This window comes from Salmo salar, chromosome 03, assembly GCF_965601325.2.
Source record: "Salmo salar chromosome 03, fSalSal1, whole genome shotgun sequence".
Taxonomy (NCBI): domain Eukaryota; kingdom Metazoa; phylum Chordata; class Actinopteri; order Salmoniformes; family Salmonidae; genus Salmo; species Salmo salar.
The window spans coordinates 44,923,905-44,951,673 of NC_138293.1; the positions used below are offsets into that span (position 1 = coordinate 44,923,905).

The 27,769-nt window shown below is 41.9% G+C and overlaps 2 protein-coding genes across 5 annotated transcripts in view; one reads left to right on the top strand and one right to left on the bottom strand.

The window, feature by feature from the left end:
• The window catches only part of LOC106600485 (G protein-activated inward rectifier potassium channel 3), a 32,050-nt gene extending 11,856 nt beyond the window's left edge, over window positions 1–20,194 (bottom strand). The window contains exons 1-5 of one of the 3 annotated variants that reach the window (XM_014191862.3): window positions 20,086–20,194; window positions 17,664–18,064; window positions 16,753–16,963; window positions 15,850–16,051; window positions 9,269–9,461 (exon numbers count right to left, since the gene is read on the bottom strand). In XM_014191862.3, the coding sequence (XP_014047337.1) occupies window positions 9,269–9,461; window positions 15,850–16,051; window positions 16,753–16,963; window positions 17,664–17,952 (895 nt within the window). In that variant the 5' untranslated portion in view covers window positions 17,953–18,064; window positions 20,086–20,194. Of the gene's footprint in view, window positions 1–9,268; window positions 9,462–15,849; window positions 16,052–16,752; window positions 16,964–17,663; window positions 18,065–19,821 lie in introns of all 3 variants that reach the window. The other 2 variants (XM_014191861.3, XM_014191860.3) reach the window with 2 other exon arrangements.
• A 349-nt stretch (window positions 20,195–20,543) lies between these two features.
• On the top strand, window positions 20,544–24,029 carry LOC106600487 (eukaryotic translation initiation factor 3 subunit F). Of its 2 annotated transcripts, none has more exons than XM_014191864.2 (8): window positions 20,544–20,709; window positions 21,441–21,511; window positions 21,617–21,696; window positions 21,895–22,032; window positions 22,821–22,912; window positions 23,070–23,206; window positions 23,457–23,570; window positions 23,849–24,029. In XM_014191864.2, exons 1-8 carry the CDS (start codon window positions 20,598–20,600, stop codon window positions 23,924–23,926), a joined length of 822 nt encoding a protein of 273 aa, XP_014047339.1. In that variant the 5' UTR covers window positions 20,544–20,597; the 3' UTR covers window positions 23,927–24,029. The 2 variants fall into 2 exon arrangements, with proteins under 2 accessions (XP_014047339.1, XP_014047340.1); XM_014191865.3 differs by having other exon boundaries at window positions 23,070–23,179.
• The last annotated feature ends 3,740 nt before the right edge of the window (window positions 24,030–27,769 follow it).

A 27,769-nucleotide genomic window follows, 5' to 3' on the forward strand; every position in this document is an offset into this window, starting at 1 on the left:
CTGTGTTGTGGGTATTTGTGATGCATGCTAGTTGCTTGGAAATGGCTGTGTGGTTTTTTGTGTCTATGTACTCTCCTAACATAATCTAATGTTTTGCTTTCACAGTAAAGCCTTTTGGAAATCGGACAACGTGGTTCGATTCAGGAGAAGTGTATCTATAAAATAGTCCTATGTTTGAGAACTTTGAATTATGACATGTTTTGGTTTTAAATTGGCGCTCTGATTTGTCACTGGCTGTTGAATAGTGTGGGCGATTTCGTCCAACCTCCCCTAGAGAGGTTAACTCCCCACCAATCAATACATGTCTAAGATTTCTTCCTGAGATTGCTATAATAGGTCAGATATAGCCAGTAACTACACAGAGGGGTGGAATACTTTGGTTTCGAGACAAAAAATGTCAAAATGTTCCTTTACCGTACTTAGAAGCATGTCAAACGCTGTTTAAAATCAATTTTTATGGTATTTTTCTCTAGCGATAATATTCCAACCGGACAATGCTGTATTCATTCAAAAAGGAAGAGAAAGAATGGCGAGGTCTCGTGAATGCGCATTTCCTATCTCTTAGCCACCAGGCAGTCCACTGACAAACTGTGCTCCTGTACTCTGCCCGGAGACAGGAGACACGTCAATCCGCTTTCTGAACGCTTTAGAGAGCCAATGGAAGCCTTAGAAAGTGCTACATAACCCCACGGGCACTGTAGTTTCGATAGAGAAGCAAAGGGAGAACTACAAATTCGCAAACAGGCCACTTCCTGCATGGAATTTTCTCAGGTTTTTGCCTGCCATATGAGTTCTGTTATACCCACAGACACCATTCAAACAGTTTTAGAAACTTTAGAGTGTTTTCTATCCAAATCTACTAATTATATGCATATTCTCGTTTCTGGGCAAGAGTAGTAACCAGTTTAAATCGGGTATGTTTTTTTGTCCGGGCGTGCAAATACTATACCACAACAGGTTAAGATAAATGTTATTGTTTTCCCTAACAACAGTGATGTAACTAACCAATACACATTTTAGTGCTGTTTTATTTCTTCATTCTGTGCTGCGACTCTTGCTCACGCGTTACCCTTTGGATAGTGACCTGAACGCACAAACAAAATGGGGGTTTTTGCACATAACTATGGATTATTTGGAACAAAAACAACATTTGTTGTGGAAGTAGCAGTCCTGGGAGTGCATTCTGACGAAGAACAGCAAAGGTAATCCAATTTTTCTAATAGTAATTCTGAGTTTAGGTTGCCCCGAACTTGGCGGGTGTCAAATTAGCTAGCTGTGATGGCTGAGCTATGTACTCAGAATATTGCAAAATGTGCTTTCGTCGAAAAGCTATTTTAATATCTGACATTGCGATTACATAAAGGAGTTCTGTATATATAATTCTTTAAATAATTGTTATGTATTTTGTCAACGTTTATCATGAGTAATTTAGTAAATTCACCGGAAGTTTTCGGTGGGAATACAATTTTTGAACTATTGAACTGAATTATTTGGGACCAAACCAACATTTGTTATTGAAGTAGAAGTCCTGGGAGTGCATTCTGACGAAGAACACCAAAGGTAATAACATTTTTCTTATAGTAAATCTGACTTTGGTGAGTGCTGAACTTGCTGGGTGTCTAAATAGCTAGCCCTGTGATGCCGGGCTATCTACTTAGAATATTGCAAAATGTGCTTTCACCGAAATGCTATTTTAAAATCGGACATATCGAGTGCATAGAGGAGTTCTGTATCTATAATTCTTAAAATAATTGTTATGCTTTTTGTGAACGTTTATCGTGAGTAATTTAGTAAATTCACCGGAAGTTTGCGGGGGGTATGCTAGTTCTGAACGTCACATGCCAATGTAAAAAGCTGGTTTTTGATATAAATATGAACTTGATTGAGCAAAACATGCATGTATTGTATAACATAATGTCCTAGGAGTGTCATCTGATGAAGATCATCAAAGGTTAGTGCTGCATTTAGCTGTGTTTTGGGTTTTTGTGACATATATGCTTGCTTGAAAAATGGCTGTGTGGTTTTTTGTGTCTATGTACTCTCCTAACATAATCTAATGTTTTGCTTTCGCTGTAAAGCCTTTTGGAAATCGGACAATGTGGTTAGATTAACGAGAGTCTTATCTTTCAAATGGTGTAAAATAGTCGTATGTTTGAAATATTGAAATTATTGCATTTTTGAGGTATTTGTATTTCGCGCCACGCGATTCCACTAGCTGTTGAATAGAGTGGGACGCTAACGTCCCACCTAGCCCATAGAAATTAACAAACACAATGAGATCTGGTCGACCGACTCACTGGACTGTGGTGTTACGGCTATTCATGTGGTGCCTATTCCTACGCCGCCCGGAGCAGCTCCTACATTTGTTAACTTCTCTAGGGCCGGCGGGACGAAATCGTCCCACCTACGTAACAGCCAGTGGAATGCTGTGGCGCGTTATTCAAATACCTTAGAAATGCTATTACTTAAATTTCTCAAAAATATGACTATTTTACACCATTTTAAAGACAAGACTCTCGTTAATCTAACCACACTGTCCGATTTCAAAAAGGCTTTACAACGAAAACAAAACATTAGATTATGTCAGCAGAGTACCCAGCCAGAAATAATCAGACACCCATTTTTCAAGCTAGCATATAATGTCACAAAAACCCAGAAGACAGCTAAATGCAGCACTAACCTTTGATGATCTTCATCAGATGACACACCTAGGACATTATGTTATACAATACAAGCATGTTTTGTTCAATCAAGTTCATATTTATATCAAAAACCAGCTTTTTACATTAGCATGTGACGTTCAGAACTAGCAAACTTCCGGCGAATTGACTAAATTTCTCACGATAAACGTTCACAAAAAGCATAACAATTATTTTAAGAATTATAGATACAGAACTCCTCTATGCACTCGATATGTCCGATTTTAAAATAGCATTTCGGTGAAAGCACATTTTGCAATATTCTAAGTAGATAGCCCGGCATCACAGGGCTAGCTATTTAGACACCCAGCAAGTTCAGCACTCACCAAAGTCAGATTTACTATAAGAAAAATGTTATTACCTTTGGTGTTCTTCGTCAGAATGCACTCCCAGGACTTCTACTTCAATAACAAATGTTGGTTTGGTCCCAAATAATCCATAGTTATATCCAAATAGCGGCGTTTTGTTCGTGCGTTCAAGACACTATCCGAAAGGGTAAATAAGGGTTACGAGCATGGCGCATTTCGTGACAAAACATTTATATATTTAAATATTCCATTACCGTACTTCGAAGCATGTCAACCGCTGTTTAAAATCCATTTTTATGCCATTTTTCTCGTAAAAAAGCGATAATATTCCGACCGGGAATCTGCATTTAGGTAAACAGACGAAAGAAAATAAAGCATGGGGTCGACTCGGGCACGCGCCTAAGCCCATAGTACTCTGATCGGCCACTTGCCAAAAGCGATAATGTGTTTCAGCCAGAGGCTGCCTCGATATCGTTCAGCTTTTTCCCGGGCTCTGAGAGCCCATGGGAGCCGTAGGAAGTCTCACGTTAGAGCAAAGATCCCCAGTCTTCAATAAAAAGAGCCAAGATGAAGAACAACTTGTCAGACAGGCCACTTCCCATATAGAATCCTCTCAGGTTTTTGCCTGCCATATGAGTTCTGTTATACTCACAGACACCATTCAAACAGTTTTAGAAACTTTAGGGTGTTTTCTATCCAAAGCCAATAATTATATGCATATTCTAGTTACTGGGCAGGAGTAGTAACCAGATTAAATCGGGTACGTTTTTTATCCGGCCGTGTCAATACTGCCCCCTACCCCCAACAGGTTAAACAATACAAAATTCTGCTTGCAGCGTACGCAGCGGTACAAGAGATTATCGACTCCCTATTAGCTAAATGGATAATTAAGGAATGCAACAGCGCTCCCGTGTGGCCTGTTTTGAAACCAACAAGTAAATGGCGTCTTACCATTGACGACAGACAACTCAACAAGCTGGTTCCATTGTCTTGTTGGCCAATGATACAGCTCGACCAAGAGTTGCCAAAGGTGGCAAACGCCAAGTACTCCACCGTCTATGTGGCGAATGGTTTCTGGACCATGACAGTTGACCCTCGTGACCAACACAAGTTGGCTTTGTCTTTCTCGAACAAGCTCTTCACGTTCAATCGTTGCCCATATGCGAACTCCCCCTCAGAGTTCAACATCTTCCTGCACAAGGCTATGCCAGACGCAGCCTCCAGGGGGATGATAATCTATGTGGACGACGTTCTCATGAGAAGTGGGACTTGGTCACCTCAACGAGATGGACCATGTTCTTACCCAACTCGGGGCAGCAGGGGCTAAGTTGGCCATCATGAAAGGACAATGGTGCAGGACCAAGGTAAACTACGTTGGGCTTCTGGTGGGTGCTGAGGGCATCCTGCCACAGTCTAACAGAATCCAAGCAGTCAGCAACATCAAAACACCGAATAGACCGCACTGAATAGACAGATACCTAGCAAGTCAGAGATACTAAGAAAATTCTTAAGTATCCTAAGCTGATCCCGTCCTGGAGATCAGTATGTTGCACCTAACATATTTTCTTCTCTTCCCAGCTACAAGATATACGTTCGTTGTCACTGTTGATATTGTCCTGCGCTGTGCTGTTCAAAATAGGAAAATCAGCTAAATTTGTTGTGTCAACATTTGTTTACAAAAGCAAATAACTGAAATAATCAAACAATATCTCTGATGTTGAGTCTCTGTAGGATGGAGTTCCTTTGACTGATCCTGACACTCTGCGCCCTGGTCAAAACCAACCCAGCAGATGTAATCAGGAGCGGACGCCCTACGAGAATCGTTCTCCGTGATGATCCAGGACTTTTTATAACCAACTGCAGAGTACACACACGTCCACCTAGATGCGAAGAACGTGTACCGCCAACACATTCCACCTGCAGCGTATTTGAGTTGGCCCTGGGCTGGCTGGACCACCCAGGCAGATAAGCATGCCCAGCTAGACACTGCCCATATGTTGGCCCAACTCCAAAAGTTCACAGTCACCCAGTCAGAACTAGCAGAGCCCAGGCAAGAAAAACAATTTGTCTGGGCACTACTCATGATAGGTGCAGCAGTAGGGTCACTATTTGCTCTAGGTACCACTGCCGTCAACACAGTCAGTCTAGCAACAGTCAAGAGAAATGTTAGGGAGATGCTACTTATCCAGCAACAGATGAAAGCATTGCAACATGTGGGGAAGTCTCTCCAGGACACTATTCTGGTGGTAAACACACACGCCACTCTCCTGAACAAAACCCTCCTGTCGGTAGGGAAGCTAGTAGAGGTCATGAACCATGACTATGCCCATGTTAAATTGGTTTGATTCTTATTGGAGGATTTTCTCCATGAAGTTAGCTCTTCTATGGACCATTTGGCCATGAATAGAATCCCCTCATATCTACTGCCCCTCTCAATGGTGCACGACATATTGACCTCAGCTACCACAACCACGATTAGGCCATTACAGTCACATTTGGCCTATAATCTGGGGTCGGCGATCCCAATACACGTTGATGTTGATCGTAATGATGTGGGATTTTTACTGACGCTGCCGGTTGTTGAACTGGAGAATATTTATAGATTGAAAACGGTTCTAAATGTAGGATTCTGGCGCGACAGTACCCATGTGAAAATTGCCATCTCTATCTCACCCCTAACCTGTTAATGTGTACTCTAACCAAAGACGTCCACTACCTCTGTCCTAGCAAACCGTTCGTCAGGGATAACACAGAGCGAAGAATGCTGAAGAGCCAAACTAACAGCAAGGGATGGGGTCACTACCACACAAGTAGAGGTTGTAGGGAATCGATGGTTGGTTAACACCCTGTTCGCGTCCGCCACTATGACTTACAAATGCCATGACTCAACCACCCAACTGAACCTCCCCACCCAGACTGTTTTTGTTAAGGTACCAGAGGGGGCGATTATCCACATAGCCGACCTCGCTCCATACCAACTTCCCGACGACAGGATAGACACAGATATTGAAATGGCTGACACTTTTGCTAAGTGTTCCCTTGAGTTATCACGAGCCATTCAAAACCAAATCCAGTATGAGGGACCAATGACTGTTGGTCTTAGCATGAGGCACTATTAGTTGACGCGACTGACTACAAGCCAAAAGATTGGTCTGTCACCCGCTCTTGGACGGTGCCGGACAGTATCCTGACTGTTACCATGATCCTTGGTCTTATTTCCCTTGGCGTGTGCACCTACTACGTCAACAGGTGCACATGTGCAATGGAAGACCTAATGAGGTCTTAAACTAGGATCACCCGTGGGACGGAAGCGATCCCGATTTTCAAAAGTTGGCAATAGATCCTGAAACCCCATCAGGGGGTCCATCCACAGCCTCCTCTCCCGAATTTGCTAGGACAGCACCGTAATGTCCCCAATGTAAGATTTGTCATTCAGGGTGCCATTTTTTCCAAGTGCCTTAACTACCTACCTTCAAGTAGGATCCCCCTAGATATGACATTAGAGACAATGCCATGATAGTCATTTAGCCAAGACCTTTAGTCCTTTAGACCTTTAGTCCAAATTAGATGGTTAAGGTGTGGTAGCTATATTTTGTATGTCTTTTGTTTATGTTTTTATTCATTTTTGTTTCATTTCCTTTGAGACTTAGGAAGTGATAGAGCCATAAACAAGTTCCCCATACAACCACCAGTTAGTGCCACAACGCCACACATTTGGGTCAGAGATGTAATGATGTATTGCCTGAGTGTTGTGTGTTATTAACGTCTGCCTAAGTTACTGCCTAGATCCACTAGCCGGGACAACCGGGCGACAGGGCGGAATGCAGAGCCACAGCCGGACCTCCCCTGTCCATTCTGGTGGTGGTCTGCAGCTTGCAGAAATCCTACCAGGTTAAACCACCAGGGGGGGACTGCTACAATGATCCACAAACCAGGACATCCAATGGTCATTCTTATGGTGGGTTGCAAAATGCAGGATCCTTCCAAGTTCAACCCACCAGAGGGGGACTGTCATGACTGGCCTGTGAGGATCAGGTTACAGTGGATCACGGTTCTACAGAGATATCTCTGAGAGGTATAGAGGGATTGATGGGGGGGGGGGTTATGATACCTCACGCCCATTGTAAATCTTAAAGCAGCAGACGAATCCTTTGTCCTTTAGTGTTTAGGACTGGAATGTCTGTTTGGGCCTTATGGAGAATCTACCTCAGAACTGTAACATGCAATAAATGGACTTTGGGACATTATATTTCATCAGCCAAAATGGTGGTAACAATGATAGATGGAATATGAAAATGAAAGTCGATGTTGTTATGTTATTAAAAGTTAAATGAAAACATGATAACTTGAAGGTTTTCATAATGTGTATGTGATGTTTACATACTTTATGATATGTAGAAAATATCCAGATGAAAGAGAATGTTTTGGTGACGATAAGACTGTGATTTTAGTTGTCTAAACGAGATCATAGCAATTTATAATACCTTGCCTCGTAACTAGCTACGCCCCAGGGAACCCAGAGAGTGTGTCATAAAGATGGGAATGCCCTTCCTACCCTGGGGTATAAAACATGCTGCAGCCAAGGTTTACGACTAGTCGTGACCCTGAAATGCAACACGAGGTTGAAAACAAAGAAAACACTACATAAGGTCCCAAAGTTGACAGTGCATGTCAAAGCAAAAACCAAGTCATGAGGTCGAAGGAATTCCCAGTGGAGCTCCAAGACAGGATTGTAAAAACGTTATAATATTTTGCTAATTTTGCTAATACTCATGTAAATATCACATTCACATAAGTATTCAAACCCTTTACTCAATCATTTGTTGAAGAACCTTTGGCAGCGATTACAGCCTCGAGTCTTCTTGAGTATGACGCTACAAGCTTGGCACACCTGTATTTGGGGAGTTTCTCCCATTCTTCTCTGCAGATTTCCTCTGTCTTGTCCCGAAGCCACTCCTGCGTTGTCTTGGCTGTGTGCTTAGGGTCGATGTCCTGTTGGAAGGTTAACCTTCGCCCCAGTCTGAGGTCCTGAGCGCTCTGGAGCAGATTTTCATCAAGGATCTCTCTTTACTTTTCTCCGATCATCTTTCTCTCGATCCTGACTAGTTTCCAAGTCCCTGCCGCTGAAAAACATCCCCACAGAATGATGCTGCCACCACCATGCTTCATGGTGCCAGGTTTCCTCCAGATGTGACGCTTGGCAGATGTGACGCTTGGCAAAGAGTTAAGTCTTGGTTTCATCAGACCAGAGCATCTTGTTTCTCATGGTCTGTGAGTCCTTTAGGTGCCTTTTGGAAAACTCCAGGCGGGCTGTCATGTGACTTGTAATGAGGAGTGGCTTCCGCCTGGCCAGTCTACCATAAAGGCCTGATTGGTGGAGTGCTGCAGTGATGGTTGTCCTTCTGGAAGGTTCTCCCATCTCCATAGAGGAACTCTGGAGCTCTGTCAGAGTGACCATCTGGTTCTTGGTCACATCCTTGACAAAGGCCCTTCACCCCAGATTGCTCAGTTTGGTCGAGCGGCCAGCTCTAGGAAGAGTCTTTGTGGTTCCAAACTTCTTCCATTTAAGAATGATGGAGGCCACTCTGTTCTTGGGGACCTTCAATGCTGCAGAAATGTTTTCGTACCCTTCCCCAGATCTGTGCCTCGACACAATCCTGTCTCGGAGCTCTACGGACAATTCCTTTGACCTCATGGCTTGGTTTTTGCACTGACATGCATTGTCAACTGTGGGACCTTATATAGACAGGTGTGTGCCTTTCCAAATCATGTCCAATAAATTGAATTGACCACAGGTGGACTCCAATCAAATCGTAGAAACATCTCAAGGATGATCAAAGGAAACAGGATGCACCTGAGCTCAATTTTGAGTCTTATAGCAAAGGGTTTGAATACTTACTTAAATAAGGTATTGAAGTTTTTTTCATTTCAATAAATGTTCATATATTTCTAAAAAACTGTTTTTGCTTTGTCATTATGGGGTATTGTGTGTAGAATGATGAGAAAAAGATATCATTTAATCAATTTTAGAATAAGGCTGTAACATAACAAAATGGAAAAAGTAAAGGGGTCTGAATACATTCCGAATGCTTCCATAATATACAGAAATAGATTATGTGAAAAGTTATAATTACATCCCAAATGGTACCCTATTCCCCATATAGTGCACTACTTTTGACCAAAAGTAGTGCACTATATAAGGAGTAGGGTGCCATTTGGGATGCAGACCTTGTATGGCGATGGATGGTATGTTAGCCTCACCTTCCTGAGTCTGTTTAGACTTGATGAGTTTGGCCCTCATGTTGGCCCCTACAATGTGGGAGCTGCGCAGGTCCCCGACCCGGAACATCAGACACAGTTTGTCATCTCTCAGAGAGATCACAGCATTCTTAGAAAAAACCAGGGTCTCCGCACGCTTATTGGGCTGAGAGATCTTCACAAACATACAGCCCACCTGATCAAAAGATGAAGAAAAAGATTACTTAAAGGCCCAGTGCAGTCAAATGTGATTTCCTGTGTTTTATATACACTGAGTGTACAAAACATTAGGAGCACCTGCTCTTTCCATGATATAGACGGACCAGGTGAATCCAGGTGAAAGCTATGATCCCTTATTGATGTCACTTGTTAAATCCTCTTCAATCAGTGTAGATGAAGAGGAGGAGACAGGTTAAAGAAGGATTTTTAAGCTTCGAGACAACTGAGACACGGATTGTATAGTGTGCCATTCAGAAGGTGAATGGGCAAGACAAAATATTTAAGTGCCTTTGAACGGGGTATGGCTGTAGGTGCCAGGCGCACCGGTTTGAGTTTGTAAAGAACTGCAATGCTGCTGTGTTTTTCATGCTCAACAGTTTCCCGTGTGTATCAAGAATGGTCCACCACCCAAAAGACATCCAGCCAACTTAACACAACTGTGGGAAGCATTGGAGTCAAAATGGGCCAGCATCCCTGTGGAACGCCTTCGACCGCTTGTAGTCCATGCCTCAACGAATTGAGGCTGTTCTGAGGGCAAAAGGGTGTGCAACTCAATATTAGGAAGGTGTTTCTACTGTTCTGTTAACTCAGTGTATATTTCCACACTATGAGCAGTGGTGCAGTGGTGCCTGGAGAAGTGGGTATTCTTCTCAAATTGTGCCCCAAAAACCCCAAACGGCCAGCCCAGTGAAGGAAAGGTGCCCTGTGTGAAAAATTCCAAAAATGACAAATAGTGACATTCACTCTGAATTACCTAAAATGATAAATCCCATATTGGTCTTTCACAGTCAGGCCAACCCAAGCAATACTGTGCAAGTAGGCAACAGGAGGTTGGTGGCACCTTAATTGGGGAGGAATGGCTGGAGCAGAATAAGTGGAATGGTATCAAATACGTCAAAAACATGGTTTCCATGTGTTTGATGCCATTCCATTTGCTCCGTTCCAGCCACTATTATGAGCCATCCTCCCCTCAACAGCCTCCACCAGTTTTGTAGGCCAATAGCGGCCTACTATTGAAATAGAGGCTGTCAACTGAGTCAGATATTCACAGGTTTTCAAATTTTTTAAGGTTTTCGCTCTCAAAGTCACACTTCTTAAAATAGAAAAACAGCTAAATTGGATGTACTTTGTCCACAACAATGCTTAAACCACATCATCACACTTTTGAGGTCTGGGAAAAATCTAAGAAATGTACATTTTTTATTGTAGTTAGGCCTACCATTTAATTCAACTGTGCAGGCACGTAGCACTGTTGTTTGGTTTGCTGTGTTTCTGTAGCGCACATGAGATGGAGTTTGCGCAAATAATCACAATATGATTCTGCCAGCACCACCCCAACATCAACATAATGTACTGTATGTGAAAATTGCGCGTTTCTATGTTTTGTAGTAAAAAAGATAAAGATGTGTTTCCAATGACATCATCGGTGTGAGTCGTGTGATTTTAACCAATTATAAGTAGGCATTGCCTACTAATTGCCTCCTAATTATCTACTAATTGGTTTATGATCTCATTGAAAACACTTATTGTCCTCTATCTTTTTTTACTACAAAATATAGAAATGCGCCATTTTCACATAAGAAGTTAACATTTCAAGTTTCCCTTTAACATTCAATTGAGGTTTTTGGAAAAGCCTTTCCATTTACCAGAAGATGGTTAGGCTTATCATTAGCATTGCTATATTTCTCCTGTTCCTTAATTGTTTGAAACCTGGGCGTTTTACCTCATATTATGAGGCATGTCTTACTTCTTGTTACAAAGTAGCGTATAGCCAAAATTCAACCATAGAAACGTGGAAGCAATTATTTTATAAATATTTCCTCATATGTGCTCTTGTTCTATTGGTTTTGAAATCAATTTTCTTTCCTTGTCTAGCATCCAAAGGCATTATCCTTGTCAGATTAGCAGCCCGTGATAGTTGTTGCATCTTTAGATCTCTGCTCTTTCTACATTTTTAATGATATTCCCATCTCTGTCCATGAAAGTGGCCATTTTCCTGCAGATTGTATTTTGGAACATTTGCGCAAAGGCCTACCTCCGTGTGCACATTGCTGTGCTTAAAATGTGAAGAAATAATAATTTATCAACATTTTAAACAAAACATTGTGATCTGTTCCATCAGCCTTATTCGTTGATGCTGCATATACCTCCACTACACTACTTGGATACGCATCGTGGGGATTAAGAAATTAGTATACGTAATGCCCACAAAAAAGTGGATCTACAGCATATACCTGCGTATTCCCTCCACTACACCTCTGACTATGAGTTTGGAATAATACTATGAAATTGTAAACATTATGATAATGCTCTTTCTGTGAAACAGCTGTTTGAAAAGACAGACTGAAATTTCAGCCTGTTTTGGTGGGATGGAGTTTTAGTCTGCCTGGTGACATCACCAGGCGGTAAATTAGTTAATAGACCAATAAAAAGAAAGTTCCAAAACTCTCTGCCAGTAACAGCTAGTTTTCATTTTTTCCCTCCCCAATAAGACCACTCCCAGACAGTGCTAGCAACATTCTTGCTTGAGAAATGTATCTTTGCTAAGAAGCTATTTTGGTTTCTTTTTGAGCATTTTGATTTAAAACAATCACAGTAAGGTACTTAATTGTTATCCAGAAATGATTTGAAATTCAACCTTAAGAGTCTATTAACGCACATGTGAGTCAATCTAAGTAACATAACAAAAAAAATGCTTCAAAATCCGTCAATTTAAGCTAGAGATAGTGTATCAGGTTTTTTGCATGGGCTGCGTCTCAATCCACAGCATCTGCCTATGTCGGTCTTCCGCATCTGCAGTGGAAGGTGGCCCAGCTACAGCGGTGTTTGTCAGACAATGAGACATCCTGAAAATGTGGTTAAATATTAAATATGTGTCCAAAAAAGCTTAAATATTTCCTGAGCTTGCTAATATCTTCTAGATATCAGACAGACATTTCAAAACCTTATTCCTTATTATACTTTGACTGTCTTTTTGGCCATTTATGAATGTGTTATTCAATGCGTATCTATGGGCTATAGTAGTAAAGGCAAAGTTCAATATTTTATGAAATAATTTTGATAAAATATAACATCAAATAGCTAAATGATCCATGGTATAACCATCTTAAAACAATTCCATTTGTTAGTTTAGTACATGCCCCTCAACACACAACCTACGTGTTGTGATAATTGCATTGTTTGCTCTATAACCTGTTAGTTCATATGCCTTGCAACTGTGATATATAGGCCTAAGGCTAAGACAATAAGAAGACACAGTGGCAGAATAAATTCAACCACACCTTTGTTTCATCACAAAACCAGATAGCAACCTCTGTCAGGTGAAGTCCACAAAGCATATTGCATGTACAGTAACAGACAGTTACATGACCTACATCATGGTCAAGCAAGTTAATGTTTCTGACATTTTTGGACTGCTAAACAACTATTGATTTAGAACCACAGAGAATTCCCACAAGTCGCAAAGAAAACAGGAGCTGCCTCCACTATTCCAGCACCATTTCAACTTCAACATTTCAACATCATCAAAACACCTTTACTTAGTCTAATACATTGACAACTAAAAGATACCAAAAACAATTTAGTCTAATTAACGTAAGCTAAATATGATGTGGCTGTCCATGTTTCTGATTTCTGTGTGTGTGTGTGTGTGTTCGTGCAAGTAGAAAAACACATTGACTCACTCTACTTGTAGAGAAACGTCAATGCCATCCTCCTCTCTTTCATGTTGATGAAACGGTCTATGACTCTGTCATACAGTACACGGTTTTAGTTTTAGTTGTCCTAGGCTACATGCTTGCTCGCTAGCCTAGCTTCCTTTCATGGGCAACGATGAGCCAGCTAGCTAACATTAGCCTTCTACGTCTAGCTACATACTGAATTTCCATCCTCTCAGGCCAGGGGTAGAATGTATGAATTTATGGTTGGATCAGAATCAACGTTATAATCATTGGCCAGTACGGAGAATTAAGTAAAACTCCACAAGTCCAAATCCCTATCTCCATACATGGCTAATTTAGGAAAGGGACAATGTTAGCTAGCTAGCTAGCCACCAGAGGACAGCAACACAACGAGATGCAACAATTCAAGTGTTTCTGTCAACCACATTTTGCTTTTGATGTGACTGGTGTGAAGCCAAATCCAAACTGGCTTCCCTTGACACTTTTTTTGTGCCAGGACAATTCACAGTTGAGCTCACTCAGTTTAGCTCAACTCTGATTGGCTATTTAATAAAAAAAAATATCAAGGGAGGCCAAATGCTCACTGGCTTCCCTTGCATTCAGTGTTATGCTTTCATGCTTTCCACCTGGCTACCCCTACCCCGGCCAACATCTCAGCACCCCCTGCAGCAACTTTCCCAAGCCCCCCCCCACCGCTTCTTCTTCTCCCAAATCCAGACAGCTGATGTTCTGAAAGAGCTGCAAAATCTGGATCCCTACAAATCAGCTGGGCTAGACAATGTGGACCCTCTCTTTCTAAAATTATCCGCCGAAATTGTTGCAACCCCTATTACTAGCCTATTCAACCTCTCTTTCATATCGTCTGAGATCCCCAAAGATTTGAAAGCTGCCGCAGTCATCCCCCTCTTCAAAGGGGGAAACACTCTAGACAGAAACTGTTATAGACCTATATCCATCCTGCCCTGCTTTTCTAAAATCTTCGGAAGTCAAGTTAACAAACAGATCACCGAGCATTTCGAATCACACCATACCTTCTACACTATGCAATCTGGTTTCCGAGCTGGTCATGGGTGCACCTCAGCCACGCTCAAGGTCCTAAATGATATCATAACCGCTATCGATAAAAGACAGTACTGTGCAGCCGTCTTTATCTACCTGGCTATGGCTTTCGACTCTGTCAATCACCGCATTCTAATCGGCTGACTCAATAGCCTTGGCTTCTCAAATGACTGCCTCGCCTGGTTCACCAACTACTTCTCAGATAGAGTTCGGTGTGTCAAATCGGAGGGCCTGTTGTACGGACCTCTAGCAGTCTCTATGGGGGTGCCACAGGGTTAAATTCTCGGGCCGACTCTTTTCTCTGTATATATCAATGATATTGCTCTTGCTGCTGGTGATTCTCTGATCCACCTCTACGCAGACGACACCATTCTGTATACATCTGGCCCCTCTTTGGACACTGTGCTAACAAACCTCCAAACGAGCTTCAATGCCATACAACACTCCTTCCGAGGCCTCCAACAGCTTTTAAATGCAAGCAGAACTAAGTGCATGCTCTTCAACCGATTGCTGCCCGCACCCTCCCGCTCGACTAGCATCACTACTCTGGACGGTTCTGACTTAAAATATGTGGACAACTACAAATACCTAGGTGTCTGGTTAGATTGTAAACTCTCCTTCCAGACTCACATTAAGCATCTCCAATCCAAAATTAAATCTAGCATCGGCTTCCTATTTTGCAACAAAGCCTCCTTCACTCATGCTGCCAAACATACCCTCGTAAAACTGACTATCCTACCAATCCTTTACGTCGGCGATGTAATTTACAAAATAGCCTCCAACACTCTACTCAGCAAACTGGATGTGGTCTATCACAGTGCCATCCGTTTTGTCATCAAAGCCCCATATACTACCCACCACTGCGACCTGTATGCTCTCGTTGGCTGGCCCTCACTACATATTCGTCGCCAAACCCACTGGCTCCAGGTCATCTATAAGTCTATGCTAGGTAAAGCCTACTTGCACATCCTCATCTGCACATCTATCACTCCAGTGTTAATGCTAAATTGTAATTATTTTGCCTCTATGGCCTATTTATTGCTTTACCTCCCTATTCTTCTACATTTGCACACACTGTGCATAGATATTTCTATTGTGTTATTGACTGTACGTTTGTTTATGTGTAACTCTGTGTTGTTGTTTTTGTCACACTGCTTTGCTTTATCTTGGCCAGGTGGCAGTTGTAAATGAGAACTTGTTCTCAACTGGCCTTCCTGGTTAAATAAAGGTGAATTAAAAAAATGGGCAGCAACAATGTTCTACTCTTTTTGACCAGACAGCTTCAAATAGATGGGCTACAAATACAGAGACAGAGGGGCGCTGTTTCGCTCGCTCAAATGCTTTATCCGATGAGATACATTCAGCCTCTTGTGAATTGAAGGAAAATCATGAAACAAAGCGAAATGATACATAAATAATCGTTTCTTTTTTTCTTCAAATGTTTTGAGGGGAAGCCTGGCTTCCCTTGACATCCATGAATAACCACTGCTATACAGGGATCTGGTCAAAAGTAGTGCACTACATTGGGCTCTGGTCAAAATTATTGTACTATATAGGGCTCTGGTCAAAAGTAGAGCACTATATAGGGAATAGGGTGCCATCTGAGATGCAGTCCATGAGTCTCACCATGAAGGCGTTGACCATAGATCCCAGTATGGCCTGGAGCAGGAGCAGCATGGTTCCCACTGGACACTGGTCAGTGATGACACGGTAGCCGTAACCGATGGTGGTCTCTGTCTCGATGGAGAAGAGGAAGGCCGAGATGAATCCGTTCACATTGTTGACGCACGGTGTCCATGTCTCATCCTCCAGATGATCTAGATCCCCTCTGGGTGGGAGGCAGGAGGGAGAGTGAAGGGGAGAGAGGGAGAGAAGCAAAGAGGCAATAAAAATGTAGGATGTGAAAAAACTATCCATTGACTAATATACTTCCACTTGCTTTACAGATAATAAATTGCATCATCTAGAGCAGGGTTCCCCAATAGGCAGTGATTTTATTTGGCCCCCAAGTTTTCAGAGCAAAATGTATTTATTATTTTTCATAATTTTCATTGTTGGACATAAAAACTGTACGCCTAAATGCATACAGTATGTGCTAATATCCCAATGTAATCAAGTTTTGAAATTATACTGTTTTTGTCAAATACTATATCTGTTTGGGATTCTTGCGGTCAATTTGCAGTGTACAAATTATTTATAACTATGTTCCGGGCTCCAGACCATCCGCTCAAAAACAAATCAGCCCACAGCTGAATGTAATTGGGGACCCCTGATGTAGAGTGATTCTCTCAGACAGTGATATCATGGATGTGTCTGAAATGGCACCCTCCTCCCTAGTGCACTACTTTTGACCAGGACCCATAGGGGAATAGGGTGTATAGAGAATAGGGTGCCATTTGGGACCCATCCTAAAAAGTGCATGGGACTGAGCGGATAATAGGGAATAGGGTGTCATTTGGGACACATCCCAAGTGTCCCCTGGCATGCTCTGTATGAGTGCTGTCCTGGCCTGCTTTCTGTCTCTCTCACCTGAGGTAAGCTATCAGGTACCAGATGGCTCCAAAGAAGAGCCAAGTGATGGCGTAGGCCATAACGAAGACAAAGAGAGAGCAGCGCCAGTTGAGGTCCACCAGGGTGGTGAAGATATCTGTCAAATAACGGTACGTCTCCCTCATGTTGCCATGCGACACATTACATCTGCCATTCTTCTCCACATAGCGCTGCCTCTTACGTCTCTTAGCTAGAGAGAGAAAGAGAGAGAGAGAGAGAGAGAGAGAGAGAGAGAGAGAGAGCGAGGAGAAAGACTACATTGACATATCGACAGTAGAACTAAAGGGACTTAGTAATAGGAAGACAGAGGGGTTGTTGTGAGAATATCCAAATCACTGAGGGAGAAACCAAAGGAACAGCCATTTTGCACAGGAGTAGGAGGAAGAGATGCTGGAGGAGGAGGTGAAACTGTGGAAGGAGAAGAGGGAGGGAGAAAGTACACATGTTTGGCCAATACGCAATGCGTGAGTGTGGAGGGGGGAGGGAGAGAAAATAGTAGAGTGCATAGTCAATAACCCCCTATCTGCAGACTACTGTGGCACCGTATTCCCTATATAGTGCACTACTTTTGACCAGGGCACTATGTAGGGAATAGGGTGCCATTTGGGACACAGCCTGTCTGTCCGTGTAAATCATTCAAAACCTTTTATCTCTTACATTGGTCACAGAACACTGTCAGACGGTTGCTTAGTAACCTCTCTTTTTAGATTCACTCTCGTGGCACCAACAATCTCTCAGGCCAGAAAATAAGAACAGTCCTGGTAGAGAAAGTGTGTGTACCAAATGGCACCTTACTCCCTATACAGTGTACTACTTTTGACCAGAGCCCTATGGGATGCCAATAGGGTGCCATTTGGTACACAATTAAAGTTAACAGCACTACTACTCACCCCAGCCAAATCTGCCCCTCTCCTTCTCCATCACCCGGGGCAGCTTCTTAACATACTCATCAGATGCTGCATTTGCCTGCCTCTCTGCCAGCTTGGACTTCCACGATCTGTTAGCGGAGGGCTGGGCGGTATCTGTCGTAACCTCATGGCCCAGTTCCTCGGACACATGAAACACTCCGGTGGACACCATCACCTCGGTAGCCTCTTCCACCAGCACCTTCCCTTTCTCCACCACGGGAAAAGAGAGGGACTCTGGCCTCAATGTGAAAACAGAGTTCTCAAGCGCCATCAGGAATGATGGTGTGTGTGTGTGTTCGTGTTCCTGGGCCCTCGATTTATTCCTATGGCAGACTCTGTCCGATGGTTATTGACTGTTTAATCGGGTTCTGTCCATCAAGGTCCTGGGAAACAAAACAAGGATGGGGAAATTGATTCAAATGATTATTGTGAGATCATAGAAGAGTGGGTTATTTAAAGTGCTCTGCCTTCAGCAAATATTTTCTAAAGGGACTGTAGGGCTAGTGTTGAGCAGAACGGTTGTCCTTCACTGTACTGATTAACTGTATCCCAAATGGCACCCTATTCCCTATGAGCCAGGGTAAAAAGTAGTGCACACTATAGTAACTAGGGTGCCATTTGGGGAGCAGAATATGTCCCTCACTAAATTGTCCTCAATATCCAACCCATAAGTACTGACCAATGCCGATGTCTTTTGGGCATCTTTTTTTGATCCTGATCCTGTTAGACCGTTAAAAATGATATATTTTTTGTGCGGTTCAAAGTCCATGGACGTGGATTTTTTGATCCGGACCGGACAAAATATAAACCAATCATAGACATCTACTCTACTGTGCTCAATACAGTAGAGCATAGTAGAGTATAGTACGGTATAATGTGCTGTATTGTACACTACTTTAGTCGAATGTATTCGACTGAACTAAACTGTACTGTACTGTACTATACTGTATGGGAATTAAACTCTACTGTACTGCTGTACTGTACTCAACTACACTGGATAAAACTCTACTTTCCTGTACCACACTGTGCTCTACTGTACTGAACTGTGCCGTACTGTACTGTGCTGTTCAAACTTGTGAAACACTAGATGTTTATGATTAGGACAGACTTTTTCTGTTTTCACATTGACATTTTGGTCATTCAGCAGACACTCCAGAGCGACTTACAGTCAGTGCATTGAACTAACAACATATCACAGTCATAGCAATATTTTTTTGTTAACCGTTACTCAGAATGTTGTTAGTCCGTGGTCTGTTGGTTTATTCATTAGGTCAGACTCCTTTGAACACAATCGTGGCAAGTTTTAAAGTTTTTGAATAAGCTAACATAAGTGCATGTGAGTGCATGTGACAAATGGGAGCAATAACTCATATTTTATGTTACAATCTTCAATTGGCTCCTCTTTCATCATGGATTTAAACCTTCTTATTGGGCTATAATGTTCACTTCATTGAGAATGTGTGTGCAGTTGAAATTTGGCCATAGAACCAATAACCTAAAAATAAGTATTTTCAATGTCTGTAAATTACGTCTTTTCAACTTTCCTTCTGAACCAAAAATGAACCTGATTTCAACATCCAGAAAATACGTATTTTCAACATCCGGAAAATGCGTATTTTCACCTTCCGTTTAGAACCTAAAATGAGCTAACTTCAATGTCTGGAAAATATGTATTTTCAACGTCATTTTGCATACTGGGATGTCTGTCCTTGACTGAACGTTATCTACTCAACCCATCCCATTACTTTTAGTCTAATCATCTATATTTATGGAATAGGTAATAATATAATGGGGGAGGGGAGTGTGTGTGTGTGTGTGTGTGTGTGTGTGTGTTTGTGTGTGTGTGTGTGTGTGTCATAGATGTCTGTCTGTCTGTCTGTCTGTCTGTCTGTTATGGGACACAATGAATTACAGAAATATTTTCACGGAGTAAGAAGGCTATTCTTACTCAGAAAATGTACAATGCCACTTTTAATGTATTATGTAATACATAGCTATAAGAACACAAAACAGCAATCAAGCAAATTTCATTCTAATATGAATAATCATCGTGTTTCATGTTAAAATGGATGCCTAAAGCGCTACTTTCAAGGTTATCCTAATATATTTTATCCCATCGCTTTATTTATAAGGACCTTACAGATAGATGAGTCGATGGTCCAATAGTGAGCCTCGGAGATCGTCCGTTTAGGTTCAATCCTACCCATTTTTTATGTTTACCATCAGCTCTGATGATCGGGTGGGTGTTCGACGAAGCATCAGTTCAGTCTCTCCTCTCTCACCAGGAAACAAAGGCAACCCCAACCAAACGACATTTTTTTTATGTTATCCTCAATGGGAAGCGGGCTAATTATAGAAAAAGCCTTTTAGTATTGACAAATAGCATATTATTGTATTTTCCTACTTTGTTTTCAAAGAGTTTAAGATGGTGGCAGTTCGTCTGTACAGATCATTGGGTACAGACAGTGCAAGCAGCACCACCGATCCGCGTCCGATAGAGTTGTATGAATCACTTAAGCTGTACAGGTGTTAGATCATGGACGTGACGGTCGAGGGGATGCTGTCGTCATCACCGCCACTATTCTTCAATAGGCTTGCAGTAGTGGAGGATGACGTTTTGGAAATTAATGAATTGATATCAATTTAACGTGAAACAAACTGTTTTTCTCCTGGAGAGCCACACTGCCTAACATCATTTAAAATAAACGAATCGATAATATTTTTCTAAATGAATTGGTCTTCCGATGCATTTAATTCTTAATCACATGTATTATAGTCTACTACTTTTATTATAAGTGTTTTTTAATATAGCGTCGGCTCTGTGTGCAATGCGAACTCCAATGCAGCAGGTGACGCGCCTTTCAATACTTGCATATAAAACTACCGTAAGCATAATATTTTATTTTATTTCTCAAGATGTCGGTGTATGGACCAGTGGTGAAAATTCACCCTGTTGTTCTCGCCTCCATCGGTGACTCATACGAACGGAGAAATGAGGGAGCGAGTCGTGTGATCGGAACCTTGCTTGGTACTTTAAATTTACTCCGAAACGTAGCTGTACAGAAAATGTATTCGAAGCGCAGTGAATCCGGCATGTCTCGCTAGCTAGTTGCTAGCTACAGCGGTATGTCTCGCTAACTAATTGCTAGCTACAGCGGTATGTCTCGCTAGCTAGTTGCTAGCTACAGCGGTATGTCTCGCTAACTAATTGCTAGCTACAGCGGTATGTCTCGCTAGCTAATTGCTAGCTACAGCGGTATGTCTCGCTAGCTAATTGCTAGCTACAGCGGTATGTCTCGCTAGCTAATTGCTAGCTACAGCGGTATGTCTCGCTAGCTAATTGCTAGCTACAGCGGTATGTCTCGCTAGCTAATTGCTAGCTACAGCGGTATGTCTCGCTAGCTAATTGCTAGCTACAGCGGTATGTCTCGCTAGCTAATTGCTAGCTACAGCGGTATGTCTCGCTAGCTAATTGCTAGCTACAGCGGTAGCTACAGCGGTATGTAGCTAGCATCACTTCGTTGGGTGCCTGTCAATCTCACATCTTGACAATCATAGATACTTAACTAGTTACCAAAGCTCTGATTTAATTTACGATTTTACTAAGTATTCTAACGTTTTAGCTTCTCTAGGCTACGAATGGTTTTTAGTTGAAACGTTGCTAGCTTGTTAGTAATATAGGTTACATGAGGTAGTTGAACTTATTTGTCCCCATAAACACAATAGTATGATAACGTGTTGCATTCTTGTGTTCCTAAGGTACCATTGACAAGCACTCTGTTGAGGTCACCAACTGTTTCTCTGTCCCCCACAATGAGTCTGAAGATGAGGTGAGTAGAAACTGATGCTATCTATCGATCTCTGTAACAGAGAAATGAGTAAAGTTGGTATATGTGAAACTAGAAGTGCCACTGTAGTCTTTGTGATGGTGACAGGTTGCTGTTGACATGGAGTTTGCCAAGAACATGTATGAGCTCCATAAGAGGGTGTCACCCAGCGAGGTCATCATCGGATGGTGAGTAGGCCGATGTTTTCCTACTCCCATCCAGTAAAGCTTTTGTCTCATGCCAGTACTAACAATTAATGACCCAATGTAATGTAATTCAATCAAATGGAATAGGTACATTCCCTAAAAGAAAATGTGGTGTTGTGTCCAAAAGCCTATGCTGGACTTAAAACTCTGCTCTAAAGTGAAACCATTCTCCTTCATCAGGTATGCCACTGGCTTTGAGATTACAGAACACTCTGTGCTGATCCATGAGTATTACAGCCGAGAGGCCACAAACCCCATTCACCTGACCATGGACACCGCCCTGCAGAGTGGCAAGATGAACATCCGCGCCTACCTCAGGTCAGTGACTTCCCTCACAACCTTTCACTTCAACCAGTCGCACTTCAGTCTTATTACTTGTTTGTCCAATGAAAAGCTATTGCTGACGCAAAGAATTTCTTAAACTCTGACGTCCTGCCCTCATCTTTGTTTTTTTGTTTGCTACGTTTGCATTTGCTGTTTCATTAGTTTGCTTTTTTATCGCTTTAAGATTCCTTACGCGATTAAAAGTATTCTATAACAGGAGTTCTCATAGGTCCGCAGGAGGTCCACGACAGATATAACACATTTTGGCCAAGGATCTCTGGAATAAATTTAGAGGGTGTAATAAAATACAATAAGTTCTTAACATACTGTATGTAATACTTTATGCTCTTAACCCTGGGCAACATGGGCCTGGGAGGCTCACAAGGATATTGGTATCCACAGTACTCCACCAATTATATATTAATTATTGAGGTGAAAAATATATTCCCCCATTTAAGCTTTAAAACTGCAATGTTTTCTCTTGTCCTCATGGCAAAATGTGTAAAATTGCTGGATATTAGTTTTAAAGCTGCAACAAAACATCTCTGCCCATGACAAAATGTGTAGAATTGCAGGAAATGAGTTTGAAGAAAATGCAGTGCACAAAGTCATAGTAAAACTCCTTTATGATATTTTTTATATCACTTGAGTTGTTCTGATTGAGCGGGTTCCTGATGAATTTGCTTTCACAAAGGGGGTCCCTGGCCCCAAAAAGTTTGAGAGTTCCTGCTTTATACATTAAATTAATCATTATTATTCCGTTGCTTTGTTTCCTCTGACAGTGCCCAGATGGGTGTGCTGGGAAAGACAGTCGGTGTGATGTTCACCCCTCTGAGTGTGAAATACAAGTATTACGACACCGAGAGGATAGGCAGTAAGAATATTCTCTCTTTGCCATGTTTTCTATCCATTTAACTGTTCTATGTCCCAATTTGTGCCTTTCTTGGACATTGTTTATTTGTTATGTTACATTGGGGGAAAATGTAACACTCCTTGATAAATGGTAAATAATGGTCTTCTTTATATTCCAGTTGACCTTCTCGAGAGGACGAGAGATGCTCCGAACACCACCAATGGGCTGACCTCTGACCTTTGCCAGGTTGGCGGAGCTGCTGGCCGGGTTCAGGAGATGCTGGCCACGGTACTGACCTACATAGAGGATGTGTTGGTGAGAACATACACAGAGCCTATAAATGGGGATGCCACATGGCACCCTATTCCCTATGTAGTGCATTACTTTTGACTAGGGCCGTAGTGCTTGGGTTCTCAGTCAGTAGTCTCTGTTTGCATTGCTGTTGGAGTGATCTGTATGTAGATGCCAGCTGCGTGATATTTTATAGACATCTCTGGGTAGTGTTTACAGTGACGATTACATAGCTTAGTTTTCTTAAATACTTTTCTCTCTGTGGCTGTTTCAGTCTGGTAAACAGACTGCAGATAACAGTGTTGGACGTTACCTGATGGATCTGGTCAACAAGGTTCCTAAGATCACAGCAGAGGACTTTGAGACCATGCTCAACTCTAACATCAACGTGAGTATGCCTCCTTTGGATTTGGGCCTGTATTTATCAAGTGTCTCCGAGTAGGAGTGCTGATTTAGCATCAGTTTAGGCTTTTAGATCACAATGAATGAATACGATTACATGGACTGCGTGGAGCTGTTCTTAAATCAGCACCCCGACTCTGAGACACTCGGTACGTACAGCCCCTGAGCTGTAGAATTGATTCAGTTGAACAGCTCTTGTACATACTGTATTTGTCCCTTGTCCTCATGACGTTTGTGTAAGTGTATACCTTATACTGTTTGCAGGACCTGTTGATGGTGACCTATCTATCGAATCTGACTCAAGCACAGATCGCCTTGAACGAAAAAATCGTGGTACTCTGAGCATTGAGGGATTGGGGTTGTTTATTTCTTTTATTTTTTGGAGTTGTATTTAATTTTTTGTGTATATTCTTAAGCTCAAATTAATAAAGGTGTTATAACAGTACCTAATTGCTATGGTTGCTTTTATAACTAAAGTAATGTCTTCTAACTAAGACAATTTATTTACCAATTCCACAATGTCCTGAATAGGACAATGCATGCGTATTGTAGCATTTTAATTTCTGGAAAAAGTGAGGTCAGATACATTTGCTTGAGTGAATTCTATTTCCCCCTATGGGTGTTGTCACAAGAGATACAAATAGGGCTCATACTATATTCTGATTAGTTGCCACTTTACCAGTCCCTAGGATGAAATCCATCTTGTCCACAAGATGGCACTAAAGAGCTCAGGCCTGTTGCCTTGCATGGTGAGGTCCCTGCTGTTTCCTAGGCAACAGGGGTCATGGCCAGGGAGAGGACAGAATATGGCAGAGGAGAGGATCAATGAATTCTGAGGGGTCTGCAGAATTCCCAGTAACCATTTGGGATGCACATTTTGATATAATAGTCATCTTTAGTATCTATCTGATTTTATGTACATCATATTTATGCCTCAGACCCTCCTTTTATGTAAGATTTCTCGGTTTAACTGAGATCAACATCAATGAAACCTAGTTCATGCATGCATTCATTTCTTTGAATCTTGATTTTTAAAACAGTTTAGTGAAGTACACAAACAGTTCAGTCCTTTCCCTATCATTACCATGAATAGAGTTAGTATCGAGGGGCAGCAGGGATACATTTAACAAGTGTTTACATTCTCATCCTAGTGGGATCAATGCAGCTCTGTTGTAAAGACTAATATAATTATCATATACTGTGTAACAAATTACTTTGAGCCTCTTAAATGTCCTTGAGTACCCTGAAAGCCATCCGCCAAATAAAATGTATTATAGCTGGCATGCAAACCCTGCTGTCATTATCTAATAAACTATTACAGTATTATGATCTGAGGAAGTGGGTTTCACTAAGTTTGAGTGTGTCCAAAATGGCAAGCGTATTCCCTGTATTGTGCACTACTGTTGAACAGAACCCTATGGCTCTAGGAAATAGGGTGCCATTTAGAATGTATCCTTAGTTGGAGCTTGAAGGGGATAGAGGGTCAGGGTAGTCGGCAGCAGTAGAGTTGTGTAGTTATGGTCAGTAAGTAACATACAGAACAACTAAGAGCTCTGCATTTATCTGTGGAGATTGTCCTTTTGTGGAGCTTTGAAAGGAAACTGGACTAACACAAGAATACCAGGGCCATGTGTCTTCATACAGCTTTAAACTCCTTATACATACTGTATGCATCCAAAATGGCACTCTATGGGCCTTTTGTAAAAAGCAGTGCACTATAAAGGGAAAAGGCTGCCATTTTGGATCCTCAGTCACTGTCTCATTAAGCCTTGAACACAGACTCATGAAACCCACAAAAAAAGCTTATTTGGTAAACCATATTGCAGTTCTAAAGTCAATCTCACCTACAGTAGGCCTAACTCTGGGTCTGCAATTCTCCCTCTTTTAGGGTAGTGGAAGTATCACACAAGTGAGGACTCATGTACCCATGAATGATATTTAGTCCTTCTGCTCTTTAGATAATGCCACAAAAAGAGCTGTCAGCCCAATTCCATTAAAAACATAAAGCCCAAGTGCCAGTAGTCTGGTTTCTAGTATTATTTTTTTTCCCCCTGTGTGCTCCACAACCCCATATTTGCCATTCACAGGCACTACTTACATTTCATAATGAGAGGCCATTGTGTGTAAACCCTGCCAGGCCAAAGTTATAAGAGCAATGGAAATGTATGCTTCTGTTCGTGGAATGAAGTAAGGAAAGTCTGTTTGAATCTGAGATTTTGGGTGATTGCTGCTGTTGCTCCCTTTGCTTTGTTTTAGTTGTGCCAGTTATGAGTGCAAATGCATCTCTTCTGGGGAAACGGATGAATTCATGTTTGTTTTCACTGACACTTCAACCTCTCACTGGCTGTGTCCCGACCCAAATGGCACCTATGCACTGCACTACTTTTGACCAGGGCCCATCGGGCTGTGGTCAAAAGTAGTGCGTTATGTAGGGAATAGGTTGCCATTTGGGATGCAACTGCTATCTCTCCCTCCCACCAGTGAATCACAGCATTCCAATTTGTAACAGAACTTTGTTGCTGTTGGTTGGTGCCCCATGAGGTGGCGATCTGTACAGTACTCTAGATGGAATACTTTTGTATGCGTGGGACATTTCTCACCCGAGTGCTCATTCTTTGATTAACTATGTCATGACAATTTAAAAGGTCTTGAATACATTACATATATTACTGTGTTATACTTCCATGTATACAGTACCAGACAGAGTGTGTCCTCAAAAGTATTTAGCACGTCAAGGAATAAAACCTCTTGTCTTTTTGTAATGTCTTCATAGTACAAGTTAGTTCTTTGGTAGTTTCCCCATGAATTGGGGAACTGGAGTGTACTTTATTTTGCATGGTACATTTCTCCCCATTTGTAACAGCGAGCACTCATTTGAGAAGGATTTGACCCCATGGTCCGTAGGGCTCTGGTCAAAAGCAGTGCACTATATTGAGCATTGTTTCCCAACCCTGGTCCTTAAGTACACCTGACAGTACACATTTTTGTTGTAGCCCTGGATAAACACACCTCGTTCAGCTCTTTGAGGGCTTGATGATTAGTTGACTAGTTGAATCAGGTGTGCTTGTCCAGGGTTACAAAAAAATGTGTACTGTTGGGGGTACTGGAGGACCAGGATTGGGAAACACTGATATAGGGGGCCATTTGGGACACAACGATGATCTCCATATTATATGGTACTTATGTGATGATAGCTTCTAATGTTAGCCTTTCCGGGGTCCTAAACTGTCTATCAACTAGATGAACCACACGGCTCTACCACAACTATTTGTAGCAAAAACCAAAATGGCAGCTCCATTTCTATAGTTTCCTTTACTTCTAGATACACTACCATTCAAAAGTTTGGGGTCACTTAGAAATGTCCTTGTATTTCAAAGAAAGGCAAATTTTTTTGCCCATTTAAAATAACGTAACATTTATCAGAAATACTGTGTAGACATTGTATGTGTTGTAAATTACTATTGTAGCTGGAAACGGCAGATTTTATTTTAATGGAATATCTACATAGGTGTACAGAGGCCCATTATCAGCAACCATCACTCCTGTGTTCCAATGGCACGTTGTGTTAGCTAATCCAAGTTTATAATTTTAAAAGTCTAATTGATCATTAGAAAACCCTTTTGCAATTATGTTAGCACAGCTGAAAACTGTTGTTCTGATCAAAGAAGCAATAAAACTGGCCGCCTTTAGACTAGTTGAGTATCTGGAGCATCAACATTTGTGGGTTCGATTACAGGTTCAAAATGGCCAGAAACAAAGAACTTTCTTCTGAAACTCATCAGTTTATTCTTGTTCTGAGAAATGAAGGCTATTCCATGCGAGAAATTGCCAAGAAACTGAAGATCTCGAACAACGCTGTGTACTACTTCACAGAACAGCGCAAACTGTCTCTAACCAGAATAGAAAGAGGAGTGGGAGGCCCCGGTGCACAACTGCGCAAGAGGACAGGTACATTAGTGTCTAGTTTGAGAAACAGTCCAATCATAAATCTACACTACTGTTCAAACTGACTGAAACTGTCTAGTTTGAGAAACAGATGCCCCACAAGTCCTCAACTGGCAGCTTCATTAAATAGTACCCACAAAACACCAGTCTCAACGTCAACAGTGAAGAGGCGACTCCGGGATGCTGGCCTTCTAGGCAGAGTTGCAAAGAAAAAGCCATATCTCAGACTGGCCAATAAAA

Coding starts and splice junctions, on each gene's coding strand:
- LOC106600487 (XM_014191864.2), top strand. CDS start 20,598: ATGTCGGTGTATGGACCAGTGGTGAAAATTCACCCTGTTGTTCTCGCC. Junction 23,207..23,456: donor CCTACATAGAGGATGTGTTG/GTGAGAACATAC, acceptor TGGCTGTTTCAG/TCTGGTAAACAGACTGCAGA. Junction 23,571..23,848: donor TGCTCAACTCTAACATCAAC/GTGAGTATGCCT, acceptor TACTGTTTGCAG/GACCTGTTGATGGTGACCTA.